The sequence below is a fragment of the Heterocephalus glaber genome, unplaced genomic scaffold (genome assembly GCF_053883595.1).
Source record: "Heterocephalus glaber isolate CG9 unplaced genomic scaffold, H.glaber_assembly_v1.0 deba00001461, whole genome shotgun sequence".
NCBI classification, from domain to species: domain Eukaryota; kingdom Metazoa; phylum Chordata; class Mammalia; order Rodentia; family Bathyergidae; genus Heterocephalus; species Heterocephalus glaber.
In genome coordinates this window covers 39,716,285-39,736,621 of record NW_028258308.1, presented here as the reverse complement: position 1 = coordinate 39,736,621, position 20,337 = coordinate 39,716,285, and the positions used below count along the sequence as shown (strand labels likewise).

At 44.4% G+C, this 20,337-nt stretch overlaps 1 protein-coding gene across 4 annotated transcripts; it reads right to left on the bottom strand.

The window, feature by feature from the left end:
• Window positions 1-3,121: 3,121 nt before the first annotated feature.
• Erlin2 (ER lipid raft associated 2) lies at window positions 3,122-20,119 on the bottom strand. 4 transcript variants are annotated; one of them, XM_013076088.3, is made up of 12 exons: window positions 19,989-20,119; window positions 18,753-18,874; window positions 17,384-17,465; window positions 15,667-15,713; window positions 15,051-15,112; window positions 14,677-14,802; window positions 10,934-11,007; window positions 10,718-10,776; window positions 9,720-9,811; window positions 8,599-8,688; window positions 6,758-6,837; window positions 3,122-6,366 (listed from the first exon to the last, which is right to left on the bottom strand). In XM_013076088.3, the coding sequence occupies exons 2-12, from the start codon at window positions 18,857-18,859 to the stop codon at window positions 6,166-6,168; spliced, it is 1,020 nt and encodes a 339-aa protein (XP_012931542.1). In that variant the 5' UTR covers window positions 18,860-18,874; window positions 19,989-20,119; the 3' UTR covers window positions 3,122-6,165. The 4 variants fall into 4 exon arrangements, with proteins under 4 accessions (XP_012931542.1, XP_012931543.1, XP_012931544.1 ...); XM_013076089.3 differs by having other exon boundaries at window positions 19,931-20,113; XM_013076090.3 differs by having other exon boundaries at window positions 19,809-20,056.
• Window positions 20,120-20,337: the final 218 nt, after the last annotated feature.

Genomic DNA, 20,337 nt, shown 5'->3' with positions numbered 1-20,337 from the left:
AAAGGTCAAATACCCAGAGGAATAATTTTATAAGCAATCTAAAACCTAATCTATTTATTCACTATAAATGTCATAAAGTTTTTAAAACATTCCACTTTTTTAGTCTGTGGACCTATTTATGAAAAAAAAGTACGTAGATTTTCAAGTTGTTTCCTTCTGAGCCCACTGTGACCTTTTGAAGGGATTAAAAATATATAAAATAATAGGAAATTACTGTTGCATGGTTACTTGGCTTTGAAGAGAAATGAAGAAATCATGCCACGTCCAGCTTAAAGATCACCCATGACAGCAATCCCTCCCTCCATAAAATGCTATCCCAGGGTGGCTTTGAAATGTCACCGGATATTCTTGAACCCTGGACCTGATGAGGACCTTCAGAGGTCACCTTCTCTTTCATGATGAGTGACACATAGCCACCCCAAACAGCAGAGAACATCCCTATTTCTGAAGACTAAGAAAATGCTAGCCATGCTAGCCCCTGGATTTAGTTATTTTCTATTTGCAAGTATCTATTTCCAAACTGGCCAGACTTATCTTACGTAAATTTTTTTTTTTTGGTACTAGGGATCGAACTTGGGACCTTGCGCCTCGCGCTTGTGGGGCAGGTGCCAGAACCAGAGCTAAATCCTCAGCCTATGTAAATTCTTTAAAAACACTCCATTCTTCCGGCCAATTTTCCCTACACCCCCTTTTAATTGCTCTTTTACGCCACAGGAACCACAGAATAGCAGCTGACCATTATGCAATTCAAAATGTGAGTTGTTAACTTCCCTTTGGGCTTTTCTGGGTTAACCCAGGAGGTGTGTGTATGTGTATGCACCCAACAATGTGTACATATTGGGGTTTTAACCCAGGGCTCCCAGGGCTTCACACTGAGCTGTATCTCCAGCCTTTTTATTATTTTGAGGCAAGGTCTTGCTTAGTCATTGCTGACTGGATTTGAACTTGTGATCTTCCTGTCTCGGCCTCCCAGAGTGCTGGGATTACAGACATGTCCTACCACACTTGGCTATGAATTTTATTTTTAATCACTTTTTTTCCTTTTGGTTTTAACATTTTTTTTTTCTAGCCTTTTCAAGTTTGTTATTTACTTTTGTGGTGCTAGGGATCCAACCCAGGGCCTTAGTACTTGCCAGGTGAGTGCTCTAAGTCAATCCCCAGCCCTGTTCGGTTTACTTGGAGCCCAGAACCAGACAATTCTTCTCAACAGGGCCAAACCCACTTCTTTTCTACATGCTACAATCTGCAGAAGTATGTGTTCTCATAGGGCATGGCCATGTAGTTCCTTTCTTCTCAATGTGCCATCCTACTTACAACCTTACTTTTTCTGTTTTTTCTACATTTGATTTTTCACTTGGTGGTACTTAAGTTATGTTTTGTTGCCTGTTTTCCCAGATGATACAAGTTATTTTTGAACTCACACACACATGAAGCATAGTGGTAAAGCCCTTCATCTACATTATTTCATATAGTCCACTCAACCCTTTTTTGGGGTGGGTACTGGAGACTGAACCTGGGGGCATTCTACCTCTGAGCTACATCCCCAGCCCTTGTTATTTTGAGGTAAGTCTTGCTACGCTGACCAGGCTGGCCTTGAATTTGTAATCCTGCTTCATGCGAGTAGCTGAGATTAAGGGCATGCATCCAGCTGTTCAGTCCATTTCATAGATGAAGACGTGGCAGGGTAGGGACATGAACCCTGTCTACCTCCAATTAATATCTATATATCTATTTGGTTGTTATTGTTGCTTTTTGAGAGAGGGTCTCGCTTACCCACTGAATTTCAAGTATATAATATCTGTGTATCAGGCTCTCTGACCAATAAAAAAAAGATTAGAAGACATCATAAAAAAAAATCCCAAGAGCAGCAGGGTGCAGTGGCATAAGCCTGTAATTCCAGCTACTTGGGAGGCTGAGGAAGGAGGATTCCAAGTTTGAGGTCAGCCTGGGCAACCTGGTGAGACCTTATTACAAAATAAAAAATAAAAAAGGGCTGGGGATATATAGCTCCATGGGAAAGTGTCCCTGAATTTAATCCCCAGTACCACAAAAACAAATGTATTTAAAAACAAACAAACAAACAAAAGCACACAAATGTATTTTAAAAAACAAAACAAAAAATAAAACAAGAATGCCTGGATCAGGATTGCCAGATTTAGCAAACATAGGATACCCAACTAAGTGTGAATTTCAGATAAACATATAGAGTCTGCCAAAAAAATGTACATATCAGGAAAAGAAAAACTTGTATATTTTAACACTAAATTTACTGAGACATCATGAGATTAGTACAAGTTACATTTGGCCTCTAAAATTACAAGAGGTGCTCAAAGTGGTGGCCATTAGCTTCCAGACATTTACTACTAGTATGGAGAACTAAAGTGTGTACACATTTTTTTTGCAGACTCTGTATATTTCAGTATGTCTAATGCAATATTTGGGATACATTTGTACAGAGATTACTGATTATGTATCTGAAACTCACATTTAACTCGCCATCATTACATTTTATCTGGTAATATTAGGCTTGGCAGCTTGCCAGAACAAGACTGGGACTGACCTATTCAACTAGTATCAAAATGAGTTTTGGGTCAATTGAAAATAATTCTCCCCTTTGGAGCAGAGCTGCAGCCATGTATACTTGTTGTTTTTTTTTTTTTTTTTTTTGAGACAGGGTCTCCCTATGTAACTTAGGCTGGCCTTGAACTCAGGGCAGTCCACCTGCGTCAGCATCCCAAGTGCTGGGATTGCAGGTGTGCATCACCACATCCGGCAGCCATACATTCTTTAAAATGATAAATCTTGCTGGAGATTTAGCTCAGTGGTTCCACTGCCTGCCCTGCAAGCACAAAGACCCAAGTTCAATCCCTGGCACCAAAAAAAAAAAAAAAAAAAAAGAGAGATAACTCTCTACAGCATCCACTAGGAATTATGCTATGTTTGAAAATTAAGGCTTTTATTTTGGTGTTGTTGTTGTTTGCCTATGTTGACAATGGGAGTGGATTTTCGCCTCAATATATTTTTAGGGAGAACTTGATTCACTAACCAGGATCTCTGATTTCTTTATATCACCTATCTTAATATCACTTATCTGTTGCTAAATTTTACTTTAACAAAAATGTGAACACAGACTAATTTTATTTAACAAGATCGAAAATAAAACAGACAAATTCACACAAGGCCTTTTGTGTTGTCCAAACAATTCCTCCAGCTATTGACCCAAGGCAATTAATCCAGTGGTATAATTTATAGAATGATTAATATAACAAGAATCATTTCTCAGTTACAAGGGAGTCATTAAGCCCTTGGGGCTCTTTGAAAAAATTACTTTGACTTTTCAGTCACCAGCCTACACAAAAGCAGAGAGAAAAAGGAATGAAATGGAAATACAAACAGAAACTGATTGGCTTCATGCCAATCCCTATCAGAACATCCTCTTTTATAAGGAAACAACAAAATAATGGCTTGAACCCTACTGAATAGAACCAAGAAGTAGTGGTTTATAGACAGAGTTGCTATTTGCCAAGATAAAGTTTATCTTTAATCAAACTTAAATAGAGAGTCAAACTCAGTAAATATGACCATCTCACTCTCACTACTTACTCTTTAGATGGTAAAGTTCTCAGTGCTGAAAGACACACAGGCCCATAGAAGCAGCCACAGATTTATAAAACATCTCCTTTTTGGGGATCAATATATTGCTAAGCTTCATTAGTGATTCCTTCTTCAATGTGATCACAGGTCCCTCCAAATCCATTTTATTTTAGTTATATAAAAATTATTAACAAACTTTGGCTCCCTTACAAACATTCTGTCCTTATATTTAAAAAAGTGATTAAGAACAGTACTGAATAGTAATCACTTCTGTAAAGTTTAATGCATGAGAAACATTCCATCAAGGTGACTGTTCCTTGGAAAATCCTACAAAAACTATATTTTATAAAGTTACTTATTCTGATAAAAGTTCCACTTATAAATAGCAGCCAATACTTCACTGCCTACAAAATTGCAGGCTATCACATTTTACATGTTCAGAACTCAAATGGTTTAAGATTAGATTTTCTACTAAGTGTTAAAAAGACAAAGTCATACAGACACGTCAGTTATCCTGTGATAAGGAGACAAATGACTTCCGTGATTTTACCCCTCAGACAGGTGCCCACAACTACTGGACTGACGCTGCTCAACAAGACCACATTTCTATTTTTTGTTTAAAGAGGAAGTGACATTAACTGGGGGTGGGGGGTCACAGCAGGACTTCACTGAGGCTCATTTGTGGTCAAGGGACAAGCAATGAAGGATGTTGGTATGAGAGAGACTTTCAAGTTAAGAACCTGAGGAAAGCACTCTTCGGAGGTGAGATAAATTTACCGTAGAATCTACTATGGTGAAGTAGTGTTTGCTGATGCCCAGGTGGCAAGAACTCCAGGGAAGCGGACGTCCATGTGGACAGGGGATGCTGGGGCGCTGCGATGTCCTAACAGGTGATGGACCGCACTGAAGGGGAGAAAGATGAGGATGTCGTACAGGGCATCCTATGCTGATCTTGGGACACACTGTTACTCAGTAGTGTTTTGCTGCCAGTGCCAAGTGTGGTGGGGACCAGCAGTTTGAAAATTCTCAGTGCCAGGAATCAGAATGGAGAAGGGCAGTGTGTGAAGAGGAGTTAACACCATGTATCTTCTAGGCAAGCTGAAAGCTGCTCAGCTTCCTGCCAAGCCTGGTGCCTCTTAGGACCAAACTGGCCTGAGTATTAGGACCATTTGAAGAACCAGAAGCCTGGGCATGGAACCGAAAATGAGGTGGGAATTGCTGCCAGAAAGTATTGTTCATAGTATTCACCTAGGGAAGAGGGGTACAGTAGGTTGTTTTTGCTTTTACTTTTGGTGGGGTTAATAACAAGGGCAAATCTTATACCTGAGCTGGTCATGGTTATTATGCAGGGTAAAATTATGCTTGCAAATTCACTCTAGATGGCTGTCCTCCACTTACCAATTCTGTGCATTATTCCTGGGATGTATGGGTTGAATTCCCTACCCCAACCCCAATTTCAATATAAAAACCTTTCTTTTGTATTTGCTCTCCTCATCCCAAATCAAAATAAAACTCTTTGAATGGATTCTGATGCTTTCCTCACAAGCCCAAGGCCTTGGGCATGAACTCTGCCTTGAATCCACAGAGCTGTCTCCAGAGATTTAGTATCAGTTTGACCCGGAGTGGCTGCATGGAGCTCTGGAATTAACATCACAAGCTACTCAGAAAGGCTCCCTTCAGCACTATGTCAGACCCCTGACACAAGCCATGGCGTTATGACTAGAAAGCCCTTAGCTGACCCCTCTTCCTCCCTGGAGAATCTCCTCCACAAGCATGAAGACACTGTACTCCAGGTACACACACAATTTGCCAAGCAGATACAACAGTGGCTAGCAAGTATAGTGATCCCATGTTAGCAGTTAGGAAGACATTTGATTATTTGTTCCTGTCTTCTTGATGCTGAGTGGAACCAACAGACAGATTACTTAAGAAGAAACCAAATCACAGATTAGGTGAAAAGTTTCAAAAAGACTTGAGTGGTGGGAATGAAGCCCTGGCTCTGGAAATATAGTCAGAACCACCACCCTGAGCCCCAGGGAAAAAGAGCGTAGTGTATAGAAAATCTTGCAAAACCTAGCACCAGTTCTTCCTTACGAGGGCTCCAAAGCAAGCAAACAAAACCTTGCCTCTGAAATGACCACCCCTTATACTGCAGCTATTTCTTCTGCTCAGCTGTGAGCCCTAAAGGCAGGGGTGAGAAAGGCAGACTGCATATTTCCAGATAAGAGGAATCAAATCTCCTGGAGGCAGCAGCCCACCTCTCTCCCACTGCTTGGTGACAGCATTCCTAAGCCACATTCAGTGAAAGAATCGGTGCCTGGAGGTCAGAGGTCAAACTCAGGGTTTACAAATCTTAGCAGAAGCCACGTAACCTACTCAACTGAATAAAAGCCCAACCATTGATCCCTACCCTCCCTTCCCAGGAAGGGGAACAGATTTAAGTCAATTTCTTCTTTTTTATAACAACTTGAGGAGTCCAAGAAGGTAGTATGGGAGGAAGGAGCATTCGGTTTCATCTTAAAAAATAAAGATCTCTTTAAGTGTCATCTGAGGTTGTGTACTTTCTTTTCTTCAGTTCTCCTTCGTGGCGGCCTCCAAGGGCTCATCTCCTAAGTCAAGACTCAGCTTGTCAGCCAGCCCCTCAAACTGCCTGCCCAGGCCGCCTGCAGAGTCCAGGAACATGTTGGGGATGTCTTTGCCAAAGTAAATCTTGCTATTGGAAGCAATGGCCTTGTACTTCATCAGCTGCAGATATTCTGGGGTCAGCTTCAGCTGTGACCAACAGTAAAGAAGGCTTAGGTAGGATGAATATTTGAGACAATCTGGGGCGGCACCTCTTCTATTTTTACATGGGGAGAGACTTTCTCAAAGAAATAAATATGCCCCCCTCTACTCTCAGGCCTCCCATAATACAAGTAATAGGGAAGTCATTTCTCTCCAAGAAAGTAGTCTAAAGCCTTCAAGATAGAGTGACAGTTTTCAAAGTTTCCATGTTTAACATAAAAGGGAAACTTCTACAAAGGCCTGTAGTCACAGGGAAGCACCTGTCCCAGACAGTACAGGGGTCCTCAGGTGCAGCCATGACTCTGATCGTGGTGGTTATCCAAACACTGGATGGATGTCAGCACACACACCCACGCCAAAGCCACACTGTCCCCGTTACCTTATTTGCTTCAGCTATTTTCAGGGCAGTGTAGCACTCAGCATCGGCCTTTGCCTTCTCCCGGGCCAGAAATGCAGCATCTGCGGGTAGGAGAGGGTCCAGGGACCATCAGGAGACCATGGTGTGTGGCTGGCAGTGTGGCTCAGTAGTAGAGCACCTGCCTCACCTGGATGAAGCCCTGGGTTCCATCGCTAGCACCACCCCCCACCCCCACCCCCAGACCAACCAACCACCCAACCAAACCCAAAGAAGGCTATGCTCTGGTCCCTGTAACTTTTCTCCTGCTAGCCTCTGTGACCTTGGGGAGATTGCTTTTTCCCTTGTTCTCTGGTTTCCTCATTCACAAAGTTGGGAAAAGGCATTTCTTTTCCTGTTATACTAGTTTTAAGGATTAACCAAGAAAGAAAAAGTGCTCTGAAAGCATCTCTTTAGGATAGGGACTCAAGCAATACTGTTGCTATGGCTAAAATCATGCACTTTAACAGTATTATCTATACAAGCCTGCCACCCAAGACACCTATTGCGTGTGCTTCTTTCTTTCATAGTTCCATGTCTGTGGAGCAACATGGTGGTGGCCCATGCCTCAGGCTCCAATCCTAGAACTTGTCTACCTCAGCCCTCTCATGCTACATAACTCAAAGAGAAGCTCAAAGAAGGCTCTGAATATGGCCAGAACTCCATAAATGAATACCATAAATGTAAATAATAAAGTCCCTCTCCAAGTCCATTTTCACCAATCATCTTTAAAAGATTCTGATTAGCAGTGCTTAAGCTGGCATAATTCCGAGAGAGTTAGATCCTGTGGTCCAGACCAACAGCTCTGGACACAGACCTACGCAAGCAATGTACTTCCCTACTCCGCTCTGAGTCTGGCTTTCGGTTAAGCAGAGGCAGAAGGTGTAGTATCTACCCCTTGCCTTGGGAATAAGGCCAGCCTCATGTGAGCAGCGTTTGCAGCAGGACACCTGGGGAGGAAGGCAGTGTGTGTGCAGGGCTCACTGCATGCCTTTGGCATGGCCCTGCTGCTATGTCATGACTCAGCTGCCACAGCACCCGATAATGTGGGTATATAAGAAATAAAATGTGAGGGCCGGGGATTTAGCTCAGCAGTTGCGCAAGGATCTGAGTTTGATCCCCAGTGCCAAAAAAAAAGAAATAAAATGTGTTGTTTTGCTAAGAGCTCGTAATGGGGAGCTACTGATCTGTAAAATCCTAATTGGCTCCTCAGTGGCCCCACCAAGCCTCACAGGCCCTGTATGAGTACAACTGGACATAACACTCAGGGGGCCGAAACTTCCCGGAGAGTCCATTTCTGTCCTGGAATTTGCTGGAGAGAAGGCACCACATGAAGTAAAAGGAGGATGGTGGGAAGGAGGGAGAAACTACAGGTGAATGATATTCAGAAAAGATAGCAAAGAAAACACTTCAGCTCCAGTCTCTCAGTGCTGAACAGTCTTTGGAACAACTTACTACCTGCATGGACCCTGAGCAAAGACTCAAAGATCATGAAATTTGCACCGGCTGACTTTTGAGGAGAGAAGGGTAAGGAAAGGGGAGTGAGCTGCCACTGTGGCCCAGTCTCTGAGTTTGCTCCCAGTGCTCGGAGGCCCCTGTGAGGCTGCGAGCTCCAAGCCAGCAAGGACCATGATTTCCTTTCTTTAGGCCCAGCAAAGCGATTGTGTGCACTCAGTATCTGCTTCTCAAAGGAAAAGGATCCCTCAGAAAAGCACTGGCACCAGCCTGGCCCAAGACGTCAGCAACCCAGTCTCAGCAGAGACTAAAGAGCACGGGAATGACCCTGTCACCTGCAAAACTCAGGCATCAATGACACTTCCGCTCACCTTCAATTTCTGAAATCCTTTTCTCTGTCTCCTTCTCCATTACCTTCTGCCCATAGGTGATTTCTGCAACCTGAGCCACTTTTTCTGCCTCTGTGTATATGAGGTTGAGGAAAGACTTAGAGCAATGATACTTCAACTGTCCGCTGATTTCCTCCTTCACCTGAGTGGCAGGGATGCTCACAGGGAGCGCTGCTGTCCTCAGAGGGCGGCAGCACCAGGCATGCATGGGCGAGCACAGCAGCACACCATCACGAGATGGTCACAGGGGAGACTGGACCAGGGAGCACGGCTCTTCCTCTGAGAATGGTGAGGAAGAGCTCTAACTTCTAAATCACAAGGGTTCTTCTTTCAAAGGGATGTTTTGTTTGCTTGGTTTTTTTTTTTTTGGTACTGGGGATTGAACTCAGGACCTCGAGCTTGCTAGGCAGGCACTGTGCCACTGAGCTAAATCCCCAGCCCTGTTTGCTTGTTTTTTTGAGACAGGGTCTTGCTATGTATTCTAGGCTAGCCTTGAACTCACCGTGATCTTCCTGCCTCAGTCTCCCAAGCACTGGGATTACACAAGAGGGCCACCACACCTGGCTCCCAAAAGAGTATTTTAAGGACTTTAAGAAGCACTTCGCTTGGCTGGTGGTCTTACGGTGTAGCGATCGGGAGCACAGGTTCTACAGCCAGAGTCCCTTGCTCGGAACTCCAGCCCCCCCTTACTCCACATGACTGTGGACCTGTTTTTTAACCCTCTGTGCTTCAATCCAACAGGATATGGTAATGACAGCATCTCCTTCACAGGGTGGTTGTGGGGACTGAGAGCCTTCATGCATCAAGTGCTCAGAGAAGCACATGGCTCACAGTAAGTGTGAAGTATGTGTTGGCCATTATTTTAGGAATTAACAATGAACAGGAAAGGCTCCTTCCACCTAAGAGGGAGGTGGAAACTCTAAACTCACTACCACTGGCCATGATCTGACACTTTCAACTTTGCTTCTGGGGTCATGAATGCCAATCCTGTGTGGTGGAAATGTGAGAGACAGGATGGTCTAACCACACATGGGCCTTCCCTGCCTCCTCCCACCAACCCCAGCCCTTCTGCCTCAAAGGGGAGCACAGAACCATAATCAGACCAATGAGGGCTTTCTTCCGCTCTGTCTCAGCCTCCTTCTCCACCACCTTCTGTTTCTGAGCTGCAATGAGAAGCTTCGTCTTCTCGCTTTCCCTGAATGGGAAGAAAGTATGCAGCCGTGAGAAAGCTCCTGAGGCACTCACTATCCCTGGAGAGCCACTCCTCTGTAGGGACAGGCACACTGGCTTCCTGCTCTCTCCCAGAAGGCTGCATATGGGCCCAGGCAAACAGCGATCTGGTGCCCAGAAGTGCCGGTGTTGAAGGCTTGGTTCCCAAAGCAGCAGTGTTCAGAGATGGGGCCTTCAGGAGATGCCTGGCTCATGAGGGCTCCAATTTCATCAGTGGGTCAGGCTCCTATGGGTCATTGTGACATAGGTTTTGGGGAAGGACTGTGTTACAAAGGTGAGCTCTCTCTGCTCTGCATCCTGGCTGCCAGGAGAGGGCCGGTTTGCTCTATCACCTGCTCCTGGCCATGACATTCTAACTCACCTCACCCCCCAAAAAGCTAATGTCACAGTGACAGAGAGCTAACACAGCTTTTCTTCGCCTACAGGATATCTTATTTGTGGGAAATAGAACCTAACAAAATGGCTGGATACAGCAGCATTCGTGCCTATAGTGCCAACAACTCAGGAGGCTGAGGTGGCAGGATCACTTGAGCCTAGGGCTTCCAGACTAACATGGACAACACAACAAGACCCAGTCTCAAAGCCAAACCCAGCCAAAAATGAAATGCATTTTAGTAAGCTACACATGCCTGTGCACTATCTTTCTCTCATATCTCCATCTCTGGCATGAGCCACTGAACACAGCACACAGACCTTCGCCTTTTAGATGCACTGCTGCTTTCTAGGGCTCCCCTGTGGTCTCAGTCAGTTAGGGAGCCCAGCAAGGGCCCTGATCGCCAGCCCAATCTGACAGTGCAACAGGTTCTATTAGATGCTGAAGAAAGGGAGAAACTGCAGGGCCTGGCACAACCGAGGCAAAGGGCATACTCACATCAGCTCGTAGTTTCTGCGGATTGCCTCAGGGATATTGGGCTTGGTCACCCGCACAGCCTGGAGAAGGACGCAAACAGCAGCTGATGAGAAAGTCAGAGTGCTAAGGGACATAAATTCTCAAAGGTCCTAGACTCTCCTGTGCAAAAAGGACATCCCTTGCAAGAGAAGATGCAATGTCATGGAGAGGGGACTCTCCCACGGTGGCAAAGCTTACTTGGATGACAAGCCCAGGGGCCATGGAGGTCAGGTCCTGTTGCAAAGCCAGTTTGAGATTTTCATCAATCTGATCTGGAATCAAGAAAGACATAGAAAAAGAACTGTTATACCCCTTGCAAGGTGGAAGCCATGGTACAAGTGGGAACACCAGCTCAAGAATGTACCTGACAGGCAAAAGGTTTTCGCAAAGGTGTGTACTTAACGAAGTCCAGAAGCCTAAAGGTTTGCCAGGCTGCTGCAGTATACACTTAAGCAGCCTTGACATAAGCAACATGTAAAAGTATTCTTTCGGTGGCCACAAGGTAAAAATTACCTTTGTTGTTAAAATTGCCCTACAAAAGACTGAGCTTAGAAAAAGAAGAATCCTAGCACATTCCTGGAGTCAGGCAGCAGCCTTTTCCTAGATAACTGCAGCAAAAGAGAAGGCAGGCCCACAGTTTCAATGGAGCAGGAAGAATAGCTATGTAGAATCTTCTGAAAATAGGTGAGCAATTAAATCTAGTAATTTTGGAAGCTTCCAAAAGATAGACAGACACTGAACAGCTCCAACAGACTGAAAATGAAGCCAGGCTGGGATGTCTAAATAGAACCACCTCCCTCACTGTCAGCTGCTATCTGCTTTAAGTGGTCATTTCTCATTCAGCTGTGCCCAAGGAAGGCTCTCTGAGGAATAGCAAGTCTACTTCCTTTTATAGATGCCAAAACTGAAGTCCACAGAAGCCAATTACAGTCAAAATTCAACCTGTTGACTGGGGTATAGGTCAGTGATAGAGCATTTCCCCAGTATTGTGGGAAAGGGTCTGGGTTCCATTCCCAGCAAGGCAAAAGAAGCTGTTTAATTACCATGCTTTGACCATTAGGATTTTAAAACAGTGTTTTCTTCAACTGTCCTACCACCAAGCAAGGAATTGTCATGTTTCTACATGTAGGTTAAGTTTCCACAAACCTCTTGGCACTGAGGAAGAAATGCCATAAAGTCAGTCAGAACCTCCCAACTGATGTGGGCCTAACAATATGACAACTATAAATACGTACTATTCTATTTTTTTCATAAAAATTCCATTTTAGTTTTCTTTCCTCTTTAAAAAATTTTTATATTGTGGTGCTAGTGATTGAACACAGGGCCTTGCACGTTGGACCTGTGCTCTACCACTGAGCTATACTCCCAGCTCCTAGACAAACTTTATGTAGCCTTATAGCCAGCCCTGGTGATACATGCCTGTAATCCCAGTACTTTGAGAGCCTGAGGCAGGAGGACAGCAAGTTCAAGTCCTGTCTGGGCAAAATAGCAAGACCTTGCCTCAAAATAAAAAAGGGCTAGGGATGTGGCTGAGTGTAAAGGCCCAGAGTTCAATCCCCAGTAACCCAGAAAAAAAAAGGCCCAATGATCTGTTCTCTACCTAAGTTAATAACATAGTCATTTATCAGACCAAATTATACCTAGGCACAGTAGAAACCCATGGCCCTGGTGAAGTCTAGAAGAAATATTTGGTACAGTGTTTCAGTGCTACTACTAACACATCATTCATATACTAGGGGGATGCTGACAAGCACCAATTAAGTTATGTTCCTAAGTAAGCACAGGGGTTCTTCAGGTTGTCTTCTGAGCAAGTATTAGAAAATACTCTTATAAAATGGACAAAAAGGAGGCAGTAGAGGAAGAAGTGATGAAGGTTATGCAGTCACATCTAAAGCGAGGTTGTGGGCATCCTGGGGGAGGGAACTGTAGAAGCAGCTCCTGAGCTCAAAGGCATCATTAGAGACACATTTCCTCCATGGATGCACTGATTCTAAAACAGTGGTTTCCAGCAAGAGTGTAATTTAGAGAGAGAAAAAAAAAATTCAGAGCAAATACACTTTCTCAGCTCCGCTGCATAAGCTTTACACTTCACTAAGTTACCAAGTTTATCTGTAAGACAGTAAGGGTTTGAATGCAGAACAATTAGTATTTTAATTTTCTCTTCAGGGACATTAGAGATCCTTTGTCTTTTTTTGTTTCAAATGTTTTAAAATATTCATTTAATGGCACAAGTCCTAAAACAACAGCCAGATAGAAAACTAGTATTTCATAAAATTCTATTAGTTTGGGGTAACAAAAATCAGCAGTGAATTCACCAGTTTTTTTCTTGAAGACACAATGAATCCAAAAGTAACAAAAGAACATAAAAACCTTCAAAATAAATTTAGATTCATTTTCTCCTGTAGAAAATTATAAGCAATTTTGATGATTTCCTAAATCTTAAACAGTGCAAAAGGTTATTTGCTTAATTGTAATGATAGGGTACATCAATGATTTCTCCTTCCAAAACCATTCTTGGACTAGGGATGAGGTTCAGAGGTAGAGCACTTGCCTAGTATACATGAGGCCCTGGGTTTGATCCCAGCTCTGGAAAAAAAAAAAAAAAATCCTGCTCAGGGTCTGTTTTATGAGAATTCCTAGGAAAAATCATTTTCCAGTGCTAGTTTCAAGAAAAATTCATTAACTTTTAGCACTGGCAATTAGGAAATTTCTAGAATCAAGTTTATTATTTTTTCTACTTATTTTATTTTTTTTGTACTGGGGATGGAACTTGGGACCTTGCACATGAGAGGCAGGCGGTAGAACCACTGAGCTACATCCCCAGCCCTTTTCTACTTATTTATTTATTTTTTTTGGTACCGGGGATTGAACTCAGATCCTTGCGCTTGTGAGGCAGGTGGCAGAACCACTGAGCTAAATCCCTGGCCCTATTTTCGACTTATTTTTAATACATGTTTGCAGTTCATAGTTTACATTCACTGCGGTAGAAGCAAGTTTATTTTTTTGTTTGTTTGTTTGTTTTTTTGGTACCAGGGATCGAACTTGGGTCCTTGAGCTTGTGAAATCACTGAGCTAAATCCCCGGCCCAGAGGCAAGTTTAAACAATAGTACTGGGGATTTAGCTCAGTAGTTCCGCTGCCTGCCTCAAAAGGGCAAGGTCTCAAGTTTGATCCTCCGTACTAAATAAACAATCGTACAAAGAAGTTGTAACAATTACTGAAATGTTTTCTTCCTTCGCAGCTGAAAAGGACCAGAGGTGTCTACTTAAAATATGTGGATCCTTTTGTTTAGAGGGACAGAACACACACACACACACAAACCCTGGGAGCTGTAAGAAGCTATGCTCTTACTCCCTTCTAGAATTAACTGTGAACAATATCGTTCTTATCACCTATCCTTAGGGCCCTTTGCTCAGAGTGGCACGGGACACTGAGAACATGGAAGAAAAGAATACTGAAGTGACAGCTCGGAGAGGAAGGTTCTAGTTTCAGCTTTGCTATCAACTAGCACCTAGCTTTGTGACCTTCTTGCTCTGGGCCTCACTGACAGGTAGGAGAGGAAGGTTCTAGTTTCAGCTCTTCTATCAGCCAGCTCTGACTTTCTCACTTTGAGCCTCTTCAAATGAGGATACTGGGTCACATAACCTCTAAGTTTCTTCTGGAAACGACACTGTCTTCAGTATAGGATATTTTAGAGACAGTGAGAACACATTTCCCTTCCAGTCCCAATTTGAGCCAGAAGTGAATACTCTCTTCCACTGTTATTCCTGTGCTCCCAGCCCGATCACCCCAAAGATCTTCTTGTACTGTCACCCACATTTTCCACGAACACCCTTGTGACCTGTTCCTGTGCACCACCCATCCTATTCTGTGGCAGCTCAGGACCAGGCAGTGAGAAGACACAGGGCTGCTAAAGCCTGGCATGACTGGGGGATGTGTTACCGAACAGCTCGATGTAGACCTCCTGAAGTGTGTGGACGCTGCAGAACTGGTTCAGCTCGTGGTGGATCTTGTTGAAGATGAGGGCCTTGTCGTAGTCAGCAGTGTAGTTCTTCACTATATCGTACACTGGGAAAGGTGGGGAGAGAGGCTCAGCTAAGAACATGCAAGACTCCATTCTCAAACTTCCTCTTTTTTTGGGGGGGGTACTGGGGGATCAAACTTGGGACCTTCCGCTTGCAAGGCAGGCAGCGGAACCACTGAGCTAAATCCCTGGCCCCTCAAAACTTCCTCTTAAACAGCAGTCCTCCCTTCCTGAGATGCCAAGACAGACTGGGGGAAAAGTAGGCCATTGGGAGGGGACACTGAAGACATACCTGCATTTGGGACCAGGAAGTTCACCACTTCAATTCTATCAAAGTAGATCATTACACCACCACTATTGGAGGGAGAAGGGGCAAAGATGTCACCAAATAAGCCCTGGAATATGATGCAGTCTCCTAAGATGTGTGACTGGCAGAAAAGAAAAAGCATTTGTGGAACATAGGCATCTTGGATCTCCAAGAAAGAGATCTGTAGAGCTCCTGAGGAATGATACCTCCAAAAACACCTCCACATAGAGACAAGTGAGACCTTTAGGGTTCCAGTAAGAAAAGAACAGTTCAAATGAATCAGCAATGTCTTTTGATGAACACACGTCACTGTGGAACTTTATGGTCAGTGTTTCTCACTTTAGCTTCACCATCACTTTAGTTCAAATATTAATTATAAAAAGATTGATCATGGCACTCTGGCCCTTCACAAACCCAGGATCTTTTCTCCTGCACTTTACTGCCTCAGCAAGCCAGAACACAGCAAGGTGGGGGATAGAGAATTTGGTAAAATCGCCAGGACACTATGTCACTGTCTCTTCCTGTAGCCAACCAGGCAGCCAGCCAGCCAGTCATTCCTTTTACTTCCTGGGGCTTAACAGCTCTATTCTGGGCACCTTACCTGGTCCCACAAGGTACATTCTTCACCTCATCTGTCTGAAGTGTGGTCTGGGAACAGAAGAAACATCAGATGCTGTCAGGTGGGCAGTGACAAAGTAACTTCATATTCAGAATCCCAAATGCCCCCATCCTTGTTTACTTATTTGGATTGAGCTTTGCCTATGTTACACAGGGATATCCCATCTGACCTTGCTTCCTTATGTTTTTTTTTTTTTTTTTTTTTCGTACCAGGGATTGAACTGGGGACCTTGAGCTTGCAAGGCAGGTGGCAGAACCACTGAGCTAAATCCCTGGCCTTCCTTCCTTATGATACAGGAGAAAATATAACTCCCAACCTGTTAGATGCTAGAAACGCCATTTGTGCCCCTGAAATAGAAGAATGAATCCTAAGGAGGTTAAGAATAGCAAAGATTTTATTGAGAGAGAGCTCCTGAGAGACAGGAGGGGACCCGAAAGTGGGTTGCCACAGAGGTCATTTCCAGGAATATTTTATAGAACAAAAATCACAAGGTCGGTACAAAACCACGAGGTGGGTAAAAATGTGGGTCAAATAATCAACTAATAAGATTACACCAGTGGTACAAATGGATCTCATTACTTTCATTGTATTTTTACCAATAAAATTAATAAAAAGCCATCTGATGGGACAGTCATGCAGGTACCAGTGGCAGTTCAAGCTGCACGGTAGTGAGACATTAGAATTACAGCCTGGCCCCATGGTGAACTTGTTAAGGAATCTTAAGACTTTACTTTTCTATTTGCTAGTTTTAAAACAGCAGATTTCTTACTTAACCTGCTTGGCCCATTCTCTGGATTACTGTGGGACTCAAATGAGATAATGTATCAGAATGCACTGTGGAAGCCATAAAGCATGCTAAGAGGGAGAAAACACTCATGAGGAAAGTGACTGTGAGGGATGTTTGCTATCTTGCTGGGTTAGTTTAAAAGTTATTCTTGAAATCTTTTGATTCTTCTTACCTGGACCTACTTCATAGATGTCTACTTTGACTTAGCCAAGCTTAAATCTGTCACAACTAATCTTGATCCTATTTTTGAAGTCATAACCCTGCCCAATCCAACTTTCTTCATCCTTCCAAAAAAATTAAGCTCACGTTTCAGAAGTTCAAGTAAGAACCAGCAAAACTGCCATATTTTATTTCTACGTATCATGGTAGCTTGTGACAAGACTTTTCCTGTAGTATGTGTCCAACCTTTTGGGTTGCCTAGGCTGCATAGAGTGAAGAGGAATTGTTTTGGGCCATATATAAAATATATGATATGGTTAATAAAGATAAATAACCTTTCTTTTAAAAAAATATTTATTATAGTATTAAAAAAGAGGGCAAGTGACCTGTGGGCTGCATATTGGACACAGTAATAGATTCTTCTCTGGGTTTGTCCTGAAGTGAAGAAACAACCCCCACTTCTGGCTGATGGGCCAAGTGAAGCAATGACTCCATTCAGCTATTTCGGGAATCAAGTAAAGCCGGGGATTTAGCTCAGTGGTTCCTCCACCTGCTTCGCAAGCGCAAGGTCCCGAGTTCAATCCCCAGTACCCAAAAAAAAAAAAAAAAAAAAAAATCAAGTACATTTCCAAGAGTTTAATCAGTCTCTGAAAAGGCATTTTCCTCACCCAGTGGCTCAATAATTTCAAACCATGTCATAATCAACAACCTAAACGTGCAGTCACCCCACCATTGCATATCGGCCAAATGTACCTGCACGGACTTATATGACGTGATGAAAGGAAGCATGAGATGGAAACCAGGACCGCTGGTGGAAGTCAGCAGTGCACCGCCTCTGCAGAAGGGAAGGGAGAGGCTGGGTCAGTGCAGAAAGAGGAACTATCGGGACAAGGGCGTAGGGGCCACCTTTCTCTCCAGTCTTCTAAGCATTCAACATAAGAGTGACAGGTGCCAAGCCACGTACACAGATCCCTTTCTTCCTTTCTCACCTCAAACCCTTATATTCTAGGAAGCCCAACAGTAAAACAGAAAACCATTAGTCACACTTTTGCAACAAGAAAAACATGCACACATGCTAAGGGAAATAAAGATAGACCTCTTGGCTACACTCAAGAAAATTTTACTCTGTCGTATCAGTTTATTTTTTGGCAATCCATTAGAGCAGTTACACGCAGTAATACAATTATCAACACAATTATCAACTGGCCGTGGTACTACTGAGTCCAGGGACATGTCCAACACAAAAGAATTTTAAGTACACCTTATTTTTTTGGTGGTGAAGATTGAACCTAGGCCCTCACACATGTTCCATCACTGAGTGACATCCCTAGCTTCAGTAAGAGTTTTAGAACTTGCCATTAGCAATCCAGAGATAAATATCACAAGGCACATTTAAGAAGGGTTTCATAAAGACTTCAAGCAAAACCTCGGTCAAAGTTATAAAACGAAAGCAACTCAAGATTTATAAATGCTTCTTTGCTTTATATTATGAAGTCAAAAATATTTTTTTTCTTTTTTTCCCAGTACCAGGGATTGAACTCAGGATCTTGCACTTGCAAGGCAGGCCCGGTGCCACTGAGCTATTCAAAAATAATTTTTAAAAAGCAATAAAATAAACAGTGATATAATGTGCTCTTTCACTGTAAGGAGTACTGTTCTAAGGATTGTCTTCATTGACACAAATCAATCTCCAGGACCTTTCATTTTTCCTGAAATGTTCATTTTAGAGGAACCTCCCAAATTAGAGTGGGCTGTATTCTGAAACTGCCATCAAGAACTGGGACTAGAAGCTTTTGAAAGGGTAACCTGGTAGTGTGGAACCAAGACTCCCAGAAGGATGCAGGAGACAATATTTCAGGAATGGTCTGCAAGAAATGCTGGTTCCTTCAGGCTTGTCTCTAAATCTATAAACATATTTATCAGCATCATGACAAAATATGAAGGTTTTAAATTACACACACACACACACACACACACACACGGTGCACACGCTTTGGTCAATGACATAAAAGCTCAATCTAAAAGGACTGCTCTATTCAATAAAATAGAAACACAGATATTCAGCAGATTCTGCTGAGAGTCATCTAATAGGAAACTGCAAGCTTCTCCTGTCTTGCCTTACCTGTAATATACTCCAATATGTCCCTCTTCTATCTTGTGCACAGCTGAGAAGAGAGATGCACACAAGAAACTGGAAGCCACCGCCACAACTGCTCCCAGCTGAGCCATCAGGCAACTTTTATCCTAGGGAAAAGATATGGGAAAATGTGTGGTCTGACACGAAGGAGACAAGCTATGCCAGTGAGAGGATGTCACCAAGCTGAGCTTCCTGAAAGTGATTCATACAGTCAGTGGTAGTAGGAGCAAAAGGACAGATCCACAACGCGTTTCTTGCTTGGTGTCAGTCAACGTTTCCATTCGTTAATTGGAATTATACTCTCCACTGCTCTGAAGAGGCGGCAGCTCCAGATACAGCCTTTGCCCTAGGGAGAAACGGTGCCATCTGGGCAGAGTCTAGAACACAGCTTTCTCTTCCTGTGTACATGAATGTGCTGTCCCTAGAGCCACTTGTGCTAGTAAAAGGAAGAGGCAGCTGCACTACGCTGGCCCAAATTACAGAGGATGCCAAATGACAGGCAGTTGTGGCTGTGTAATTCTGGTGAGAGCCTCCCAGGTCTAATTGCTGCCATTTCAAAAGAAACCACCGTTTCCTCCATTCAGACGCTAGAGAGACAGAGACAGCAAGCAGCCAAGCCGGGTTTGATTCTCTGGCCTTTCATCCAACTTCTCAGCTATTCCTTTGGACCTAGAGGGGACAGGGTTCTACGGAAGACAGAATCCACACTCCCAGCTCCTTTTCGTGAAGGAAAAAGGGGAAACAGGGAGTGAGTGCCCCAGGCCGGGACGCTGCGGGATCCTGAGTCTAACTGCTTTCAGGTACCAGGATGCGAAGAGCTGGCATCTAGGTAGAAACTCACTTCCTGGCCACTGGAAGATCTGGAAAAACTCTGGCGACTGACAGCAAAGTTGGGCCGCGTGCGCCCGGGCCATGAGCGCGGCTCTGCCGGGCTGGGCGCAGAGGTCTGCTCCAGGGGCACAGCCCCGTCCTTCCGCTTGGGACCCTCTGGGCCGCCCCCGCCCACCTCGCGCCCCTTCCCTCGCACCCCGCCAGCCTCACTCGGGCCTGCCTGGGGGCTCGCGCGGAGGGGACGGGCGGAAAAAGCTTCTTCAGGTCCCGAAGCGGCCCGGCGGACGGAGAGAAGCTGCTGGGGCCGGTACCCCGGAGCCCCGCGACTCAACTCGGGTTTGGAGCTGCAGCGAGGCCTGGAGCGCGCACTAAGGTGCGGGGGCCGCGTACCAGGTTGTCCCTTCAGGCGTTCCGTACTCGTCCGAACCCGCTTGCAACCACAGAAACCACCACACACTACTTAGTACACTACTTCCTTCCGGGCCCGTCGCTCCGGTGACGCCATCAATTCACGCGAGAAGGCTACACCCCCTTACCTTGGCCTCTGCATCAGCTCCGCCCCTCGCAGTCCGAGTGGTCAGTGTCTACCGACGGCCGCGAGAGGGCGCACGTGACCGGTCAGGATTTCTGGGCCGGGACGCCGACCCGGGCTGGGGAACAGTCAGTGGCAGGACTCGTGGCCCTAGTTGTCACTCCCCGAGGTTTTGATTTGGGAGATTGCTCTGGCTTTCCCCTCCAC

Coding starts and splice junctions, on each gene's coding strand:
- Erlin2 (XM_013076088.3), bottom strand. CDS start 18,859: ATGGCTCAGCTGGGAGCAGTTGTGGCGGTGGCTTCCAGTTTCTTGTGT. Junction 11,008..14,676: donor GGTCTACATCGAGCTGTTCG/GTAACACATCCC, acceptor TCTTGATTCCAG/ATCAGATTGATGAAAATCTC. Junction 6,367..6,757: donor AAATAGCTGAAGCAAATAAG/GTAACGGGGACA, acceptor TGTTGGTCACAG/CTGAAGCTGACCCCAGAATA.